The following is a 21,954-nucleotide window of genomic DNA, read 5'->3' as shown; positions in this document are numbered from 1 at the left end:
CTTTCCTTCCCACCCCTCCTGTAAAGCAGGGCAGCATGATGGGAGTGGGAAGAGAAGTGCAGCTCTCTTCCCAACAGGAAACTGCCAGCTTCCAGGGCCAGTCCTCTTGGCAGTTTTGCTGGCAGTAAGTTTGACCCTCACCCACCTGTGAATTTAGAGTTAGAAGGGAATGATTTCTCTGAAGAAATTGGAAGTAAAAATCTAAGGGAGAGGGTGCAACTAGGACACTAGAACAGAGGGAAGGGAATCAGAAAGGAATAGATAAGAAAAGGAAGTAAAATGCTTTAATAAAGCAAAAATACTTTAAGGAGATTAAAAAGCAGAATAAAATAAGGAGTGTTACCAAAGTGTATGAAAATTTACTTGCTCTATGCATGGAAAAGCTGCATAGACAGAAGATTCATGTTGAAGAAGTAAAAGAGTAATTGCAGTATGCATGCTCCTTTCTGCAATTATTCAAGTTTTGTTTAGAAGGTGACAGTTTCAACATGAAGTTCTAAACCTAAAAATTGTGATGTTATTAAAATCAATACTTACAAATATATATGTGTTTTATATAATACAAGTACTCTGCTTATGCCCTTATGTATTGTCCTGCGCAAAATTTAAATTAACAGGGAGAAACTGGGTTTATGGGGTTGGCAAGACATGAAAATAATAAAATTATATAGTCAGAAATCATTTGTACATTTTTTCTTATCTAAACCTCATCTCAAAATATTTTTCTGCAGTTCCTTTTAAATACCATAGGGTGTTCAAAGGCACTAAAGCAGATCTCAGAAACAGAATACATGCTAATACTCAGCATATCTGCAGATCACTGTTTTATCTTCATATTAACAAAGCTGCTTAAAATATCATATCTCTTTAGCCTGAAAATAGTAGCTCTTATACAACTTTAATTTGCTCTTTATTGCAAAGGAATTTCATAAAGCTTTACAACAAAATTGCTGATGGTATTAGAGGCAGAAACCCACACAGTTTCGTTAGGGTTTCTGATAGCAGTGCAAGTAGGTCTGAAAAAGGGGCTACAGAGGAAGAGCGCCCAGGGCATGGCGGTACTGATGAGTGCAGCAACACATCCGTGTAACACATAGGAGTACTTTGTTTTTCTATTGAAAAAGCAGACAGGAGGAGAGGAGCCTTGCCAGTTGAGTGCTACAGCACTTCAAAACAAAGGTGATGAATAACCTGCAGCAAAGAAAGTTTCTTCCCATTTAGCTGTGGGAAAAAGGGAAAAAACATTTTGTTCACTCCTAATGTAGGAAATGTATAAATGGAAGGAAGTCTGGTTTCACTGAAGTAAATGAGAGCTTTGCCATTGCCTTCAAGGAAACCAGACCTTTACCCTTTGCTAGGTTGTTTAAAATTGCAACAGGCTTAGCAGAGTAATTTCTAAATATTGCCATACCTGTAATTTAGGACTATGTCACTGTTATAACTTTACTCATTTTGAAGAAATGCAGTTATAAACTACCAAGCCAACCTTTTACTCATTTTCAAAATACCTGTGCAAGCTAATTTAAAGTTTATTCTGACTCTCCTACCTGCTTATTAGACAGTCTTTTGTAGCACACTGAGAGTAATGCTTCGTGTTCAGTTGTGCCTCTTCAATGAAAATGGCAAGTTTGATAAGCTGGATGTGTCCTCTGTGTACGTGTGTGTATCTGTGTAGGGCTACCGAAGCTTCCAAAGTGGCAATACAGAGATGTCTAGGACAGAGTGAAAAGCAGGGATGACATATATTTCCCCATCCTCTGCCTGTGCTTAGTTCAAGAACTTCCTGGGCCAGATCAAACCATGAATCCATTATAAGTAATTTGGGTAACTGACTTTACCTGAATAGGTACATGACGTAATCTGATCCGACAGATATCAACTTAAATACATATTTAAAAGCAAATCAATAACCTGTCACCAATTAATACACATGCTTGGCCCAGTGTTTAACTAAGGGAAAACAATTTGTCTCTTTCCAAGAAGGCATAGTCTTCCCAAGGAGCAGGGTACTTGGCAGAAGGGGAATTTGCCTTGTCCCACGTGCCTTTGGTGGGAGAAGGAATTCTATCATTGCCGTTTTGGAAGTATTTGCAAAGAGATCTTTGGCGTACTTTAAAATCAGTAGAATTGATTACTTCAGAACATTTATAAAATTACTGTAACTAGCAATTGGTTACCAGCTCTGTGTTGATAATTTTTCACTAGGCTATGAATAGGCAAGAGAAGTAGAAGAAATCTTGTCTTCGATGAGAACAATAAGAATGAAAATATTACTCAAAATTATACTGTAAGGACAAGTGCTTGGAGCAGGAGAGTCTCTTCAGGGGAGGACAACAAATAAGGTGTCCTGGCAGGTCCCTTGTTGCTGGTCTTGGATTCCTTGCCTGTTAAACTCTTAGACTTGAAAATAGTTCTTCTTCACCAAATAATCCAAATGTTGAATAGTTTTTCCTGCATTACTGCATTAAAATGTTTTTCTTTTTAGTAGTGGTAAGAGTAACTTTAGAATTAAATTCACTTTCTATGCTGATAGAGCAGATAAACGGACTGGCAAATTCCCTGTAAGAAAGAACTCCTTCACAACAGTGATTGCTTTTCCTATGTGTCTGCACAGTACTTAGTGTGGAAGTCTGATTTCTCCACATGAGGTTTGTGCTTCGGATGTATTTTGTTATATTCTACTTACACTGTTCAGTTGTTTGATTTCTCTGACGTATTTGTCAGGCTGAAGTTTCTTGACTGCCACAAAAGAGGTGGAAATTTTGTGCTTGCACCATTGTGACTGGTGTGTGGTAGCAGGACAGAGGACAGCCATGCACCCTGCAGTTTGTCTGCTTATTTATGTCAGAGTTATGTCACAAATGAAAATTTCCAAAAACAATAGCTGAAATTGGTTTTTTAGTTTCATATCTGAGTCCAGTCTAGATTACCTAATGAATTCTCTGCATGGAAAGGTAACCTTTTCTTCTTACTACATGTTTCTTTGAAAAAAACCTGAATGTGAGCACAGGTTATAACTGAGACCATCTGGCCTTGGGCTGAGGCTAAGCATGGCTTTGTGTCCCCTGGCAGAGCAGAGGGTGGGCAAAGCACTAGTGCTTTGGGTGCTTAGGTGTTGGGCTTTGTGTGCCTGAGTTCCAGTGAGCACATCTGTGTCCGGAGACGCTGTGCTTTTCACACAGTCTGTTCCCTGCTGTTGCACGGATTACAAGCAGACACGTTCGTGCGTCTCTGTTCTTTTTGTGGCATTAAATGGTTTAAACTAGTCTCTTGCCTTTTGCACATCAGAATTTGTTAAAGCATGTTGGCGAAAACTTGTGTGGGTTTTGGCACGTGCAACGCTGAAATAGATGTTGTGTGGTCTCCTCTGGCTAAGCCTCTGTGATGTGGGTTTATGCACTTGAGGGTGGCTTCTGTCTGTAACCCAGCAGGTCTCTTCTGGCATTAAACTGGGAAAATTGGAAGCACAGAGTTAACATAGCTTTGCTTACTAGTCTGAAACTTATATCCTCCAGAAACTGTAGTGAGCTGTGTACTTTTGACGTCACCCAAGCACTTGGCAGTGCAGAAGTGTGGGGAGGAAGGACTGTCAGCTGTCCCACTGCAGTGCCACCAACCACCTTTAAGTCCTTCACCACTGCTGCTGATGTTTTTTCAGACGCTGGTTTCACTGTTTCTCAGCTGTCCCTCCTGTATCCTGAGGCAGAGTGAGCACAAAGGATGTGGAGTTAAGGAGTTAAATTAGTGTCTACTGAGCGATCTGGTCCTTAGCCAGGCTGCTAACTGCTATCACAGAACCACAAAATGGGTCAGATTGGAAGGGACTGCTGGAGGTCATCTAGTCCAAGCTCCCTGCTCAAGCAGGGTCCCCCAGAGCATGTTACTCAGGATTGCATCCAGACAGCTTGTGAGTATCTCCAGGGAAGGAGATTGGAGTTAGTATAAAACTAACACAGCTAAATCTGCAGTTAGGCTCTAGTGTCAGCCATATCCATACAGTAGGGGTTTGTGTCCAGAGGGCTAGTTAAACTCAGGGTGCTGGGTATTTCTCTTCCAAAGGGTATGTGCCTACTCAGGGGCATCCTGCTTAGTGAATAAGCTTGTTAAGCTTTGGAGAGGCAGAATAGTTTGTTTTACTCATTTTCTCTTGATTGGAACTAATAATTGCAAACTGGTAATTAGCATTCTCCAAAGCCCCAGAGAAAATAAATTGTATCATAGCTTACCCTGAAATCATTAAAACACTGTCGATGTGCTGCTAACCAGGGGACCAACTGCACCTTTAAACTGTAGTGATGTCTCTGTGACCCAGGTCACAAAGTTACAGAAATGTGTGAGTGACAGTCACACATCTGGAGGGACTGCACAGTCCTCCCCTCCCTTCTGAGACGTCACGAAGGTCATGTCACATTGGATGTTTTTTCATCATTGCTTTCATATCCAGTCAATAGCTTCTGACTCCAAAGTCTATTGACCAGCTGCTTATTGGATGGGAGGTAATTGCATAAGCTAAAGGGGAAAAGGGAGGCCATCCACTGAGCTGGGCTGACATTCTGACAGGGTGATTCCAGCACACGCTCCTCACTAGGCATTCAGACATGTTGTTTAACATTGTGTATTTATCTGGCTCTTGGCAACTGCATGGTCGGTTATGGTGGAAAAAAGTTAATTTTAAAAAAGTGTGAACTAAACAAAGATAAAAATAATGTAAATGTTTTGAGGGCCAGAATACATAAGTTATACTTCTGAAGAAAATACTACTTTACTATCTAATGTGACTTCTACTATTATTTCTACACTTTTTTACTGTCTACTGAACTAAAATAAGGTTCAGCAAAGGGTGACTAATGCTGTAAGGATATTGTAATGAGTATTAATTAATACTTTGCAATTTAAATCAGAGACAATATGAAGTAGATCAGAAAAAAGTCTTGGAAAAAAAAAAATCTATTACAAATGGGGTTGCTTTGTCTGCTGTTCCTCACAGTGCTATTAATCAGGCACGATACACCAAGGAACATACTATGTGATTCTGCAAGTTTTCCTGACTCTGCACTTACTAATTTTGCAAACCTATTGTTTCATTAGCGCCAGCCTTTGTACTTGGTATTCTATCTTGAATTAGGCATACAAGAAAGGAAAGAAGAGAATTATTTCTTTTACTCTTTGCTATTACCTTTTGTTTGTTGTAGCAGATTCCCACTCTAGGTCTGTGAGTCCAGGTAAACTTCCTGTCACAAATCCTGCAGAAACAGCTATAGAAATCTCTCAGCCTGGGAGGGACTTCAGAAGGTCTCTCGTCCAACCTTCTGCTCAAAATAGGATCAGCACCAAATTCAGACCCCAGGGTGGTGTAGGGCTTTTTCCCATTGGGTCTTGGAAAACCTCTGTGGACAGAGACTATAAAACCTCTCTGGGCCCCTGTAGCTGTGCTTAGTTATCCTTGTAGTGAAATGTTTTCTGTTGAGTTTTTTTTTTGTTTTTTCCTATTTTTTAATGACCGCTTTGTTTCTTATTCCCTTGCTGTGCACCTTGGCAAAGACCCTGATTCAGTCTTCTTGCTGATCTCCTTGTAGATATTGGCAAGTGTCTCGGCCATTTCCCACAGGGCACGTGCATCAACTCCCTACCCATCTTGGGTTCCGTGGGTGGGCTTGGTGGACTTGATCAGTATCCTTCTTGTACTGGAGGGCCCACAACTAGGCACAATATTCCAGGTGCAACCTAGAAGTAAGGAGAGTAATAGGTGCAGTGCTAGGTAACTTTTCAATTCTCGAAAAGTTAAGATACTGTAATTGCTTACAGAGTCCACATGAGAGTGACAATTCACCATTTGTTTCTTTATTATCATCAGTTTAAAATTCTTCTCACTTCCTTACCAAAAATCTTCATTTGACTATTTAATGCTCACGTGTGGCTTTGCTTTATAGAGAGTTGTTTCCACTGGGTTGCAGCATCACAGGGCCATTGGTCTGGCTCTGGTAAATAAGGAAGTTGTGAAATTGTTCCTGCAAGTCTTTTATCACAGTACTGAAGTAGGGGGGAAACTGTACTCTGGAAATCAATAGCTTTCAAGAAGACTGAAGGGTTGTGCTGGATGACTTAAGTGAAAATAAGCATTCAGTGTTATATGATGGCTGTGTGGTCCTGGGATTTATAAACAGGAGTGTGCTAGTATAGAGGCTGGTTATTACTACTGTAAAGAAGCATCAGTTATCATCTCCAGCTAAGGCAACTAACAGGTTGCTGAAAAACTAGTAAGAGTCAGTAATGAGGCTTAAAAGTAACCCCAAGCCTGCACCATTCCCTGCAGAGAGCGTTCAATGCCGTAGACAGAAACCTTGAGGGAAGCTTTGTGATTCTAGATATGAAGTTACCACAACTTTCCACCGTTGTAATCAGTGAGAACAAATTTCCATTAAATAAGTTTTTGAACTTCAACACAGAGTAAAATACTAGATGTGAAAGAGCCTTACTGAGTTTTGAAGTGGGTGTTAATTTGCCTATTCCATGACTGGCTGGTACTTACAGATTAAGCTGATGCAGTTCTCAACACAGAGCCAAGAAACTGCCTTTGTTGTGGCTGTACACCATTAGGAGAGAATCATTTAATATATATCCATCGTGTTTTCATATTATAATTAATTTTAGAAAGTGGAAAAGATACCATGTAACACTATACTTTCTAACTGCTCATGAGCTGTGCTGTGTGGTGTATACAGGAAAACCAGAAGATGGATTTGTTGATAAAAAACATCTGCCTTCATGTCTCCTTGTATTTAAATAGGCTATTTACATGTCCATTCTTCATGTGAACAAACATGTGTGTATGTTGAGTATACGTATGGAGAAGGACCAAACTGGTGAGTCATTAGGTCCTGGTTTTGTTGGTTTTCATGTTTATATGCTTTTTATTTTTTAAAATTGTTTTCCTCAGTTTGTGGTTGAATTGTCAGTTGGCATTAACACACACAGCAGTAAAATTAAGAGTAGTTAGGGGCTGGCTTACCAGATCTGAGCATAAGTGGAAAACAACAGTGTTCTAAGCATTTGACACACAGCTGAGCAAGGGCAATAAATCAACATTAAACTGGCAAAGACTGTTAGCTGCCTGTTGTATGTTGGCTGTCCTGTAGAAACCATAAAGGAAAGGTGAGAATGTTTGATTAGGTTATGAGTGTGTGTGGAACCAGCCCGGGTACAGCAGAAATGCTGGGTTATCTGTCATCCTCTGGTGCAGAAAGAAGGTCACAGATGGATTTGCAAGATAGGGTTTGTGAGAGGCAGCACACGCTTCTCAGCCGCAGGGGCAGCGCGAAGCCACGCGCTGGGACACGCAGTGTCCTTGCTCAAAGCAGCCCTGCTGTGCAGAGCGAGGGGCAAAGCATCTCTTTGCTTCCGTGCACTGTGCACAGGGCTGGGAGATAAGGAGGGCCATGGTCCTCCTCGTGCCATGCAGGAGTAAATGGATTCGCAGTGAGGCTGTGGCTTGAACTGAGCCCTAGCGCTGCCAGTGGGAAATACCTCAGCAACTCATCAGCTTTTGCTGTCATTAAGGTCTGTGGTGCTGCCGTGTATTTCTGTTATTTCATGTTCGTAGCTACTTATTTTTGTATTTTAGTATTTTTCATAGCACTAAATCACATGTTCAGACTTCCACAGACCCTCTAACTTTAGAGTTACCACAGCCAATACCCTGTACATTAAAGTTTGTGTTTCTGGTTGTGAGCCTGCAAAGGAAGTAGCCTTATTTTCCATGCTTGCTATGCAACTCTATTTGTGGTGTGAAAGTATCTCTTATGTTTTATTAAAGTCCTTTCAGAAAATGTAAAGTTGAAATGTAGGGAAATCTAAGTAATTGGTAAAGACTATTTGTAAACCACATTGAAGGTTTTTTGCTATTTCTCCTGGAAGTACTGTCTAATTATATTACATGTGCTTTACAAAGAAATTTAAACTTAATAAAATGGAAATAGCAAATCTATTGAATTACAGCAGATAAATATTTAGAGCATTTCCTAACAGCAGAAGTTTAGAATAAACAACACTGTAGCCCCACTAAAAATAAACTAATATTAGTTTAAACATGTGCTTCACTTACCTATTGCATGGGTTACTGTTGCTAAGGGTGCTGTGTAAAACAGACCAGTAAGGATAAACCTTTCACTGTTAACTCTCAGTGATAATAAATGAAGAATGGTTTCTGAACTCTCATATCTGAACTGTGCCTCTGGTCAGAGGCTTTTAATACCCCTCAACTGAGCTTTGTTTGTCATAATGCAGCTAGTAGGTTTGAAAAGTATATTGAGAAGTTTTTAATACCTCTTTTTCTGTACTTTTAAAATATTACTTAAAGCTTACAAAGAAATGCCTTTCTAATGGAAGAGTAGTTAACTCAGTCCCTCAGTTTGTGAGTGAACCTGTTGGGAAAGGTGATCTTAAAAGCTACCTCATCAGTTTCCTTTCTCAGGATCAGGGAAAAAAAAGTACACTCCCTTTCCCATATGTTGTCTCAGAGAAATATTTTCCTACTAAAACAAAACATTTTCTTTCATAGTAAAAGAAAATTTAAAAATTCTTCAGCCTGAACTTGGCAGAAAATTTCACTGCTTAAAGGTGCCACCACATGTTGCTTGCCAAAGTGATTGCTCTTAGGGGAGCCTGCTGCTGCCAGGCACTGCCAAATATGTTTTGGTGTTAGAAATTATAAAGAAGAAATTATTGACGCAGCTCTTGGGGTTCTCACATGGCTTATGATTCATTTCCTGAAATATATGTGACTGCATTTGGACTGGTTTTGCCCAGGCTGTGTGTGCCATGCCAGCATGTGAAGCTATTTTAAGAGGTTTTTCTACTCACTGGCCTACTCAAGAAGCTGGAAAATTGTTTGTTCATGTCATATATTTTAAATATGATAGCATAAGATTGCCAGCGTAAGAGAATCCTAGCATAAGGTTAGTTCAATTAAAATTAGGAGGGCCTTCAAAAATAAATTACAGTAGTCCTGCTTGTACAGGGTTTTGGACAGATTACCATTTAGTCATCATTAATAGTCATGTGCTTGGTTTTTTTCCAGACTTTGGCAAGCCCCGCAGAGATCAGAGAATAAAAATACCTTTCCAGTTTTCTGCATTCCTCATCAGTCCCCATATAATTGCAACACCACTCAGGATTTAAGAAAATCATTCTAAAATAAGAAAATTAGGTTTGCATTTGATGAATCAGGAACTTAATTGAATTGCTGTCTTCTGTATCTTTATGTTTTACAATAGGAAGAAAAGGTCACTTTAATTAAAGATGCTTTAGTTTTATTCAGACATTTGTTTAAATAAATGAATCAGGATGCAGAAGAAGAATCTGTATTCCAGCCTTTAGCTATGGCTTTTTTTCCTGCACTGTTGCTATGGAGAGGCATATAAATATTTGTATCACAAACTAATTTTATTTCACTTCTAGATGGCATGGAAATACAGATAAAAATAGTAAAGAAGAGTTGTTGTAGGTGTTTTATCATGCAGAGTAATGTTTTGGAATGGGTTCAGGCACAGACTAGCAGCAAAAGAAGGTAGAAGGTGCTGTGTTTATGCATCCAACATCTTTCTATCCCATGTTGTGCAGTAGAAATGGAATGAAAGTGTCCATTTGCAGTTTCCTCTTTTCTGATTTTTTTATAGTGCTAGTTGGTATTTGTCTTTCTAGTAGCTCATATGTTCTGGGCCGTTTGTATAAAAATGTAAAAGAAAGAATTTCAGCTCAGTAGCACATGTCCATCCTCCACTGAGGGGATGATACAGAAACTGCACAGCTGCTTAGGAGCTGGAAGGTGCATAAATTGTTTCTTCATATGATCACTCACATCTTTTCGTGTCGGGTCTTTTTCTTTCCTCGCCTGCCGAATTGCCTCGAAGGAGGCAGTGATGCTGGACACCAGCCTACAGCCTCCTGAATTCCAGCAGTGCTGTGCATCTCCTTGCCTCTGCTCCTCACCATATCCTTTGGGCTGGTCTCCACCTCTTCTCCCTCCTGTAACTGTTGTCTCTCAGTCTTTTTCTTTGGGGACTTCAGTCATTGTAACTATTTCTTAGTATATCAGGGTGGTTCCAGCCTTCCAGACGTTGCAAGACCCTTGGATGACAACCCCAGGTGGTGTGAGATAGATGCCTTTGGCACAATTTAAACTCTGCTCTTGTTGCCTCTGCAAGTTCTGTGTTATGAAACATCCTCTCTTACAAGAAGCTTCACAGAGCAGCTCTGGTTTCTCTTTCTCAGCAGATATTTCCAACCTCTGGGACTGTTATCCTGGTTTCATATAGAGAACTTTCTGGTGACATCCTAAGATAATGAAAACAAAACTAGTTAATAACAGGATTTGAAATAACACGTATTGCCCTAGCAGTCTGCTACCTCCCTCTTATGTCACAGGCTGTTTTTGTTCAATCCAACAACAACAAAAACCACAACAAAACAAAGGAACAACAAAAAATGAAATACTGAATGACAGTTAACAGATTGGTGCGATGGGAGATGGGGGCAGCGTAATGTCAGTTGTTCTTTGACCTTTTAAAATCCCTTAAAAGCTTAAATATTTAAGACCAGATGAGTTTTATGTAAGGCATTATTCATCAGAAAAATAATTAATTAACATACAAATCGCATCGTCATTTTCTGAGTCTTTTGGTGGGAAAAGCAATGCCTCTGTTAAAACTGTGCCTTTTGTAAAAGTCACGCATAACAGGCTTATGTTTTTTCGTTTTTAAGTACCAAAGCTCAAGCTCTTTTCTTTGGTGTAGTTTTATTATTCACAGTAGGATTTGGAAGTTCCCTGCTTTCAGATTTTGCTGGTTTGTGTAATTCATCTTGCTGCCACTGTACTCAGCGTATCTTCTGGTTTCTCTCCTCTCGCAGCAAATGAAGCTGGCGGCTGAGTCACTGAAGGAGTAAACACGGAGGAATGAGGATGACTAAAGGAGTCACATGTGAGGGGCACTGCTCGAGCGTGTGTTTGTGGTGGTGTGTGGCTCTCAGTGCACGCTCCACCATCTACTGAGTAGGTGGCACCTGCTTATGTGAAACTTGGTAAATAATCTTTGCCTGGCACTGTAAAAAATTATGTTTTCTCCCGCTCTCTTTGTTTCTCACATGTAATTGTTTGCAAAGTCAACACCAAATAAAGCACTCCAGCTTATGCCAGGTCTGGTTGAAATCCGCCAGACTCACTGTGCTTTGAGCGATTGAAAACAGATCCTGTGAGGAAGCATCCAGAAGCTAACTAGAGTTTTCAGCTGCAGCTTTCTAAAGGAAAAAAACAGGTAGACTATTATGTAATTCACAGTGTATTGTCCCTTTGGGGTTATTGCTCCTTTTGTCCCTTTATTACAATAGCTGATCAATCCTGTATTATTCCAAAGACTTGCTTATTAGCCACTTTTTGCCCATAGCAAATTAATTTAAATATTTTATACATTGCATAGGGAACAACCATGTACTCCATTATAAGATCTGAGAAATAGTTGAACATAAATATCATAGAGTATGCATTATATACTCCAGTGTGCTGCTTCTCTAAATAAGCCTCAGTTAAAATCTTTTCAAAAGCTAGGTAAAAAGCATTCAGTAATAGTCAGATTGCTGATCAGTGCTTTAAGTGTATTTATTTTTTAATTTACATTGGATTTTGGTATCACTTCCCTGGATCTTGAACTGCAGTGAATTATGTGAATGGACCTTCTGATTAAATGAACTGACAGTAACAGATCAATTAAACTTCATAGTTGATATACCAGTCCTTGCGTCTGTGGTGAATATCTGATTTATTTTCATTGCATTTCACAGAAAGGTAGTTTTCCTAATGTTTCGTTGTTTTCTGACAGTAATAGGACCAAAACCTACAGTGTTTGCTCCTGTGACCTTTGGACAGTTTACTTTCGGCTGCTGTGACCTTCCTTTTTGGTAGATGTAACTTACCTGTACGTGAGACTTGCTGCAGTTTTGTTTGGAAAAATCTGCTGTTGCCATAATTAAGGTATTTGCCTACTTTGCACATTCCAGATTTCTGTCACAGGGCCCCCCCAGCAGAGTAATATAACTAAGCCAAAATAATGTATTTTGTGTGGAATTTAAAATTAGCGTTTCTCAAGCTCTGCAGGCGTGACCCAGTAAGAAACGACTGTGTTCCCTTGGGAAGAGGAGCAAACCCCTGCTACAGCTGCTGCCTCTGTTCTTGCTTCTCCCACTGTTAGTCCCCCACGCTGCTGCTATTTCAGGGGTATCTCCTGGGCTGCTGCTGTTTCACAGCCTGTTCTGAAGCCATGGCAGGGTTGCAGCTGAACAAGCTCTGCCCTGAGGAACTCCAAGGGGAGCGTGTCACCCTTCCTATAGTGCTCTAGTGGTCCCAAATCCAAAGCTTTTTTAGGAGGGGACCAGCATGTTCTCCATGAAAGCTCCTCAGCTTTGCAGTCTCTTGCCCACTTTGATCTGAAGTTGCTCACATTTGCTCAAGTTTTAACTGCCTAGTCAATGTGAATGAGCAGTTCAGGAAAAGTCCACCAGTTCATGGTGGAGTACGTTCTTGTGAGTTTGTCATAGCCTTTTTGAAGGGATTCTGCTGGTCTGTTAATTGGTGCTGGTTTAGGAGCACAAAGTTGGTGTGTTTTGCTGATGGCAACTGTGTCAGGTGTCTGGAGTAATTTCTAAGATGGACTGAAAAGAGAATCGTGTCATGTCTCAACTGCAATCACATGAAAAAGAAGTAAATCAGCTTCTGCAAAATTGACTCAGTCTACAGAAAACAGGAGAAGAAATGGACCCTACAGGGAAAACCACTAACAGGAAAATCTCTACTAAGGTTTAAGTACCCAGTGACATCAGTAATGTTAGCTGTTGGCCCTTGCCTTGGGCAAATCCCTTCACTTCTGCTTAGTTTCCTTATCTATCAATGGAGATAATACTGTTCTTTAGGTGGATTCACCATCTAAAGCTAGTAGGTATGGAGGAATTACGACCATCCACTGTGTGAGTGAGAACTATGACACTCTGTTTTATAGGGATTAAAGTTTGTTCCAGATATTGGTAAAACTCTTGTTTTAGCATCACAAATGCTACACAGTCATGACAGAGAGTGTTTTGGTCCTAAAGAGCACACACTTTAGCTTGCTTAGAAATGTTCCCTCATATTGCCAAGTAATATTTTGTCACTGAACTGAAATTTAGCTCCTTATTCCTTTGTATGAAGCTCTTTTCCTGTTTACTGGGGAAGGGTTGCTGTGTTTCACGCTGTTTCATCCTGGGTTTTGGGTTGTCTTTTGGGTTTTTTTTTTACATTCATGATGGCATCTATTTTCATTTCTCCCTTGAGAGAAAAAAGATTTCTGTCTGTGCCTTTGAATTTGTTGTTTCTTTTCTGCTGTAGGTGCATCTGTAAAAATTATGAAATGCCAGGGATGAACGTTATTGACCAAAATCAGTTGTCAGATAAAAATATTATAAAGAGTAAGATATTTACCAGTAACGACCATTCAAAAAGTATGGAATCTGAATGTCTGTTCCCAAGGTCCATGGCATGGTCCCTCACACCTCTGAGACAGCCGTGGCTCTGGGCCTTTCAGGAGTGCAGGCCAACAGACATGGATGCAGGACAGTTCTGCCAGTGCCTGAATCTAATCAATGGAATAAGGTCATCTCTGATCTCCAGCTTTAGGGAGAAACCAAGGATGAGTCCAGAGGCATCCTGTTTGGAAAGATGACTGTGGGATTAACCCCTACCCTTCTGTTATAATTTGAATTTTACACATCTCCTTAGCAGCAACACTAACAACCAAGAAAGCTGTTTTCGAGGAGAAGGGCAGTCATAAAACATTTGCTAGTGATACAAAAATTCTCTCATTGGGTACATTGTGAGCCCTTGGTCTAATTGCATGGCCCGGAGGCATCTGCTGACTCAAGATCTCTACTGTTCACCTCCTGTGAACCTGAGGACAGTAGAAAACACTGGAAAGGTTCCTCTGTAAGCAGGCAGGCAATTATGGGTATTTTAGCCTACCTGGACCTGAGGGAATCGATCTTGAATCTCATTCAGAGAAACAGGGGAGTTAATTCCTTATTCATAAAGAAAGCCTGTGGGAACCATGCCTCCTACTACCACATGCTTTCTTCAGGAAAACTCTCCCATGCCTTTCCCAAGAGCTGCAGGAGTGAGTGCCAGTGTCAGGCTGGAGCTGACAGCAGGGCCTGGTGACTCACCTGCCAGCCTGGAAGACTGATGCCCTGAGAGAAGAGGGATCTCTCTGCCCCCCATTGCTCCATACAAAGCAGTGACGGCCTCTGTCATCACCAGCGTGATGAGGGCTGTGCTGGGGCTGCTTTAGTGCTCCTGGCTCCCAACCTCTCCCAGGATCAGGGCATGGGAGACAAAACCGGATCCTTCTGCCCCCTGTATTTCTCAAGAGAGAGTAGTGAGAGGGAGGAAATATAAAGATGTTACACAAGGATTTGCTGAAATTAATTGCTGAGGAGACATGACAGATCTGAGAGCCTTGGGAAGTCCCTACAACCTCCTTTTGCTTCTCAGGCCCTCTAAATACAATGTAATTCTTCCACCATATGGGAAAATAGGGGTCTTTTTTTTTTTTTTTTTAATCTCTACTGTAGTAAGACTTTACTCTGCCACTAATGCAAAGTTCTTGACTTCTAGAAATTGATGTCATCCATATTACATGCAGATAGGCCAAACTGAGTCAACGTCTTCCAAGTAATTACAATTTATAGTTTTAAAAAAAGCAAATAGCCAGAGCCTGTACTTCAAGGAAGGAGCAGGCTAAAACAGTTGTTTTAGCTAAAACGCTGCTCCAGAGAAGGGCAATCCAGCTGTCCCTCCAAACACCATGTGGGTGTGAGTTCAGTGGGGGAGCTGCTCTGGCTGCAGCCACTCAGCAGCTGAACAAGTGAGTCACTGTTACGCTTTCCCAAGTACAGTCACATTAAGGTGTTATTACTCAAACACCTTTTATTGAAAGCAAGTCATAATTTGGAATTAGTGACAGACACATCAGTTCTAATTCATTCACAGAAACTTAACCATGGGAAAGGCTATCAGAGTGGCTGGATTGGCTCTAATGTTTGGAAAATTCCCATTTGCCCATTCTTTTTATTGCCAGGCAGATGCATTGGGATTTTAACCGCTAGCACATTCCTTTACTTGCTAATGAAAAATCCTTCAGAAAACTCTGCCAAAGTAATCTGACCTGCATCTACCACCTATTGCGATGTTGCTGCTTGGCCTTGCAGTTCTGCTTGGAGGGCAGTACATGTGGTATGTCTTTCCTCACTCAGGCACCGTCACAGTCCTGTGAACTCCTTGTCTGCTGCCACCTCTACCCTGTTTTGCAGTGACTGGACCTGCAAAGGTCCCAGCTGCACAAGCCCATGGTTACAGCTCTGCACAAGTGGCCAGGCATAAAGCAACATTAATGGCATATATTCACATAACCTGTTGGATGGCATTAATCCCTGTGTCTGTACCCTCTCTGGCTGGTTACAGTCTGTGCTCCAGGAGCAGTTAACTCACAAGCTCTGTGTTAAATCACTGCAGCAGCGCAGCGTGTGCTGCTTCCACCTCTGAGGGGGAACTGGTGCTATGCATGAGAAGATGTCAGAAGCAGCTCAGAGACAGCACTGTGCACTGCACTGTGGCACGTACTGGTGGGGCAAAGTGGGTTGGTGCTGCTGTCCCCTCCTCAGCCTAAACTGCCTTTCACTGGGCCTTGGAAAAAGTACAGCAGTGAGCAGCATCACTCTCCTACCCACACAGCAGTTTGTAAGTGATGACTTACGTTGGGTGTTTTTTTACTATTACCCATTTTACGTTGCAAAGAACAGCACTGGGTTAGGTCTGGATTAAAACCATTCCATCTATGGTGAAACTTCAACTCCCGCCTTCGTAAATACTACTTTGCACAGCACCTGTGCAGCTTTGCCACACAACCCATCAGTCCATCTAACAAGGGCAGCCTGAGAGCACTGAAGCAACTTCCTTCCCCCAAGAGTGGTGTCAGGGCTGGGAGAGGTGTCCCTCCTCTCCCAGGACTATAACAGACACGTGTGGCTGAGATCAGACTCATCCAGGTGACCTGGGCACATGCACAGCAAACATTTTAGCTGAGACTGGAACCCCTCGTGCCCTGTTCTCCAGAGTTGCCAGAAAGCACCAGCCAACAAGAGGGTTTAAGCTGCCCAGGTCTAGCACCCATATCCTCCAGCTGAACAGCGCCGTGTCAGGTTTACTAAACCATTCTGAAGTTCTGCCTGAGGAACGGCTACCTCAGCCTTCAGACAAAAAGCTCTTCTAGCAGATGCCAACTGTGACAAAGCCCAAATGAGCAAGTTTGATCTCTGCAAGAGAATAACTGGAAATACGCAAATTAATGTTCATCCCCACGCAAAGTTGGATTCTTGCAAGGCAACTAAGTTGACATTTCCACTGCTTTCTATTTTAATTTGTGCTGTGCATGGGGACTCAGCCTGGAGCCTGTGCCACCCTGACACCCCGAACGCCAGGAGAAACAAACCGCATCCACATGCTAATCATCGGTTATGCATCAATCAGGATATCACTTTTATTAACTGGATTTTCCATTTCTGTCGCACACCATGAATGTTTATACAATGAAAAAGCCAAACATTGCTGGAAGCAATAAGATCAGATGATATTTCTGTACCCTCTTAACACACATACATGGATTCTTTCTTGGTGAGAAATTTTTATACTTCTGCTCATTAATGCTGCTTATTTAGACTGCTACTCTTAAAATTCTGTGTCAAGATTGTCACATCTTAAATACAGATTAAGTTGCTAGAGGTACATTACTTTTTATATATATATTTATATACACACATACAGAAAAATACAAGACTAACTGTTTTTCCACAATATTTACTTTATACACTACTGTAACTATATGCAACTCTTAAAGACACGTTAAGGGGTACAAGAAACTGTTTACTTGCTCTAAATAGTTTGGTCCAATATTATCTTAATGTAGTGGTTATTCTCGCCCTTCCTTTTACGTGACGACATAACACGACGTACACCACATGCACAATCATTCACCTATCAACAAATGGGGAAAGGACACCACTCAGACTAACACATCTGTACACCCAGAGGTTCAACCAGCCACACACAGCTATAAGGCTATAATACAACTATGCAGCATAAATGGTCAACACTGCTGTTCTAAAGTGAGCACCATATATACAGTCGTATATAAAAACATTAGAAACAAAATACACCCGGGGTTAGTTAAAAGGTGCCATTCCAAGGCTGTACATAATATCAGGAAAGAGTATTTACAATACTTGGAAAAAAGCTGCAACAAATAAAGTTTATTGCCAATGCCCTTTATAAACTTGTCTCCTACGTGGATGTTACGCTCACTGTCTGTGAACCACACATCTCATTTCTGGCCCTTGGTAAGATCCCTGCTCAAAAATTTCAAGCAAATATGTTCTATGGCTTCACCCACACATCTACTTTTGTAGCTTTTAACTAAACTGCAACTAGAGTTCAAAAACTTAAAGAAGCAAAACACTTATCCTTTGCCTTGTTCAGGAAGCAGAACCTCCAGAAGGACAGGTAGGTTCGCCAGGAAGGACACCCCACACAACTCAGACTCTCTGAAGCCTTTCAGTAACGAAAAGAGCTGTCGTGAGCTGCACACATCCTGACTGAGTGTAAGCCCCGCTTTGGTTCTCTGCTCCCTCCTTGGCGGACATGAAACACGCTCTATTTGACCGTTCTGCAAGTGTTACAAGATGCTCAACAGTGTCAAACTCCTTTGGGACACCCAAGGTCTGCCCAGGGCGCTGCTACATAGTACCCCCAGTTTCACTAGCATTGCTTAGAAGACCCAGTGCACAGCATGAAAAAATAAAACATTCTTGCCCTTCCCAAAACTAGGAATCTGCAATATATTTTATTCTAGATAATAAAATTCCACAAAGTTAATTCATCTGGTCAAAAGTATCCTTTTATACAGAAATACTCTAAATCAAGACCTTGCCATGGCAATGGGAAACCCAACAGGAAGGTTGAGAGCTGTGAAATAAACATTTTCCTACAGGCTATTTTAAATGGACTTTATGAAAAAGCATTATTACTGAGGAAAAATAAGTGGGGAACATGTGGGGAACAGCAGTATTTTAAGTCTTAAAAACAGTAATAATGACAAAAATGTAAATGACAATAACAATTTCAATGTGAATCCAATTACCTAAAGGTTTGCCATCCCTTATTGCCTTCTGGAATCTCAGGGAAGGGAGGAGAGGACAGGGGAGAGGGTTTAAAAGGTAAAAACCTAAAATATTAGATGTCATGATATACTACTAACAAAAGTAATTTATACAAATACTTTATTTTCAGTTAGCATGTAAAAACTCAGAAGTAGACTTAATAATTTACCTTTGTTATATTAAAAAAGATTGTCTGCTTGTAATATTAACATATTTCTATGGGAGAAAGCTGCCTTACAAATCTACTTGCCTTTTTTTTTTTTTTCCAAAAGAAAACTGCCTCTAAGCAAAACAAGATCTTTTCAGTTTGATTTTTGAGCCACAACTTTATCCGTATCATAGCTTAAGACAAATAGGTGTGGGTTTAAAATCATATTTCAAGATCACTAATTTTCAGTGCATCTTTGCTTTGCACAAGCCTTGGAACATCTGAAAGCTCCCTAAAGAGTTTTCAGCATCAAAACATTATTGCTTTGGTTCTGTTTCAGACACATAGAAGTATGCCACATATCACATATTTTAGTTATCACAGAAGGTCGGAACAAGAATTAACATTTCACAGGCAAACAAAAGCTTCTCTCTCTAGTTTAAGTGCAGAACATGAAACTTCTAAGTGCTTCATTTACATTAGGATCCAGATATTTATTTTAATTTAATCCAGATCTTACATAGTAAAATTATAAATGTAAAAATTACACAATAAAGTATTCTGTTTTGTTGAAAAAGAAAAATATATTGGCTAGCAGCATGCAAAGACCATGCATTGTCATACCATCAAGCAAACACAAAATTAAAGTGTAATAAATAACTGCTCAAAGCCCACTTAAAAATCTTAAGACAAGAAAAGGGGGTCCGTGACAAGGTGTTCGCAGCTCTGACCAGGAAGAATGATGCTGTCAAGCAGATCGAGCTGTCAAAGTCAGGTCATCGTCAAATGACATGACAACAACTGGTTTGACTGGAGGTACACAGCAGCCCTTCCTTTGGGTTCCGCTGAATATTCACAGATATCATCTTTTCACAGAGAGGTAGTTGTAGCACATTGTTTTTCAAGTTCCTGTTCTTTATCCGTTCCAATTCGTTTGTCGTGTCTGACATTTGGTTGGAAAAAAATTTCAGGCTGCCCAGCGACGAAGCCTGGTTTGCGCTTCCACTGGAGCTTATACACATTTTCCATGTTGATTTCTCCTGTACTTTTACACTGGAAAAGGACAGATTGTTTTGAGGATCAATAATGTATTTTGTGCTGCCGTGAATCTGTGAACCCAGGCAAAGGCTCATTAACTTCAGGCTTTCAACCAGTTCCCCTGCACTTCTGGACGACAGCTGCATCGAGTTTCCGGATCCAGCGCATCTCCGGGTGGAACCTGAAGTGTTGTTGGTGCTACCGCTGGAGCCACCGGAGGGACTCCCCCCACCTTTGTTGTTGTCACTTGGACTTGTTTTGTCTACCCCTCCGTTTCCATTGCTTGGTTTGCTTTGTCCACCACCATCTCCCTGGCTGCCAGGTGGCCCTTCGCTACTATCCCGCCTGTGCCAGGAGTAAGTAAACCCACTGTCTTTGTCGAGGCGTCTCCTACTTTCTGAGTCGTCATCGCTCGTTTCTGAGCTGCTGCAACTGGAGCCCCGTCCCTGGCTTTTCCTGCGGTGGTAGCGTTTGTGCACGGTGCTGGGTGAGGCAATGTTCATTTTTAACCTGCTCAGCTTTGGCGGTAAGTTCTCGTCCATGTCAAACTCGTCATCGGACTCACCCTCCTCGAATATCTGATTGAGGACTGGTGCACTCTTCCTGGAAGTAAGACGGTTTGTAACCGAAGGCTTACGACGCAGAACAACTTGAGTAGAAAGAGAAATAGGTTTTTTATCTTCCTCATCCTCCTCTTCGTCTTCCTCTACTCTGAACAAGCACTTCCGGCCACTTGTGGTAGGTTTTAAGCTCACCGATGGGACAGCTGACAGCGCCGGCCCAGCCAGCTCAGGGATATCCTCCTTCTTGGCCGAATCCCCCAGGGCCTTGCTCCTGTGGCCGTTGAGAACGTTCTCAGCCGTGCGAGCCGGTGACTGAGGAACGGTTGCGTGGGAGAGAGGAGATGCCGTAAGGTCATCCTCCAGATCTTGGGGGACATCAATTTTTGTTGGCCACGACTGCCTACATAAACAATTATAAAAGATAAATGAGAAGTTAGATCATGGCAAGCATTTCAGAACATACAAGAAAATGTAGTATCTGCACCGGAGAAACACAAGTACTGCCACACAAATTGGCCTGCTGAGTGGCATGTTTGTAAACAAAAGCACTGAGTGACTGAGCAAAAGAAAATGTTCTCAGAGAACGTGCATTCCTTTACAAATGCTGTTGCTTGAAAGGAACATCATCTATACAAGAGCATAGTTTTGAAATTATGTTGGTTATTGTCAAATGAACATTTAAGATCTCACTGCTCTCAGAAAATTAATAAAGCTATAACTTGAAATAATTGTGTCTCAGTAATCTGAAGTAGGTATAGAACCACCAGAACCTAGAGGAAGGTATAAGCTGAATCAAGCACAACTTAGTTTGCTTACAAAGTACTTTTAATCTGAAGTTTCTATTATTTTTCCCCCACAAGTAGTCTTAATATAAAAACTAAGTTAGAATTAACATAAGTGAGACTGAAAGGGTGAGTCAGAAGACACATTTCGTCATTTTCAGTAAGTCTCATTCAGACCAAGCTCTATTCTACAAAGTCCCCTGTAATTTTAAACACACGTGTAACTGAGATCACACATTTATTTGTCTTTAGCTGAGCAACTGGAATAATACAGCTGCATGAATTCAGGACTCAAGCTGCTTAAGAATATGACACTTAAATAAACTGTGAATCCAAGTTGAAAATGTATGTCTGTACTACTGCTAGCTCAAATCAAAACGAGTGTGAATTGGTTTTACAGTTACCAGCAGATGTCTTAACTCCATCATCTAAGCTACTATCTAATGATTTGTATTTGACTTTAAATTTAACATATATTGTAAATTTCCCAAGTTGAAGAGGCAAAGCTGACACCTCTTTGCTGCAGTAGGACTGCACTTGCTGAAGGCTCCCTCTGTAATGGCTGGACAGAAGAGGACCCTGAGGTGTGAGACACCTGTCTACAACAGGTTGTCTTCTGACAACTACCTCCCAAATTGTATGAACTTGAAGAGTAAGTTTTTATTAAAGCCAACATTAAACTCATCAGGCCCAGCTGCAGACTGTTTTGAAGTGTGCATCAGTTTTGCTTAAGCAAGCAGGGATAGAAACACCCACCAGGTCCCTCTAACAGTAGGACCTGGCTGCTCACACACCCACCTAAGCCTGTGTAGTCCATTCCCTGGCTGTCACACTGGAGGCTGCTGGTGGCCTCCCACCAGTTTCCCTCCAGTGAGCAGCTCTACCTGAAGGGAGGCAACTCAACCAGCAGCTCCGAGCCCAGACAAGAAGTGAAGCCTTGGCTGTCCCCTCCTTGGTGTGACACCAGCACCCTCCCTCAGGCCCCAGCTGACTCTGGGAGCGCTGGGAGCCACTGACCCAGTTTTCTGATGACTTGTGCTCTGCTGCTTATTTTAAACACAAACAACTGTCTGTAATTAACAAACAGGACTTAAATAAATTAGAAACATAACTATAAATGTGACAGGAAATGAAGCTC

The 21,954-nt window shown here is 41.3% G+C and overlaps 2 protein-coding genes across 2 annotated transcripts in view; one reads left to right on the top strand and one right to left on the bottom strand.

The window, feature by feature from the left end:
- ANO10 (anoctamin 10) overlaps positions 1-11,785 on the top strand; it is a 125,506-nt gene extending 113,721 nt beyond the window's left edge. The window contains 1 exon segment of the mRNA XM_032680505.1: positions 10,906-11,785. Coding sequence (XP_032536396.1) covers positions 10,906-10,941 — 36 coding nt within the window. The 3' untranslated portion in view covers positions 10,942-11,785.
- A 4,799-nt stretch (positions 11,786-16,584) lies between these two features.
- The window catches only part of SNRK (SNF related kinase), a 42,006-nt gene continuing 36,636 nt past the window's right edge, over positions 16,585-21,954 (bottom strand). Inside the window, exon 7 of the mRNA XM_032680503.1 lies at positions 16,585-20,434. Coding sequence (XP_032536394.1) covers positions 19,216-20,434 — 1,219 coding nt within the window. The 3' untranslated portion in view covers positions 16,585-19,215. The remainder of the gene's footprint in view (positions 20,435-21,954) is intronic.

This window comes from Chiroxiphia lanceolata, chromosome 1, assembly GCF_009829145.1.
Source record: "Chiroxiphia lanceolata isolate bChiLan1 chromosome 1, bChiLan1.pri, whole genome shotgun sequence".
NCBI classification, from domain to species: Eukaryota; Metazoa; Chordata; class Aves; order Passeriformes; family Pipridae; genus Chiroxiphia; species Chiroxiphia lanceolata.
This window is presented reverse-complemented; position numbering and strand designations above follow the sequence as displayed.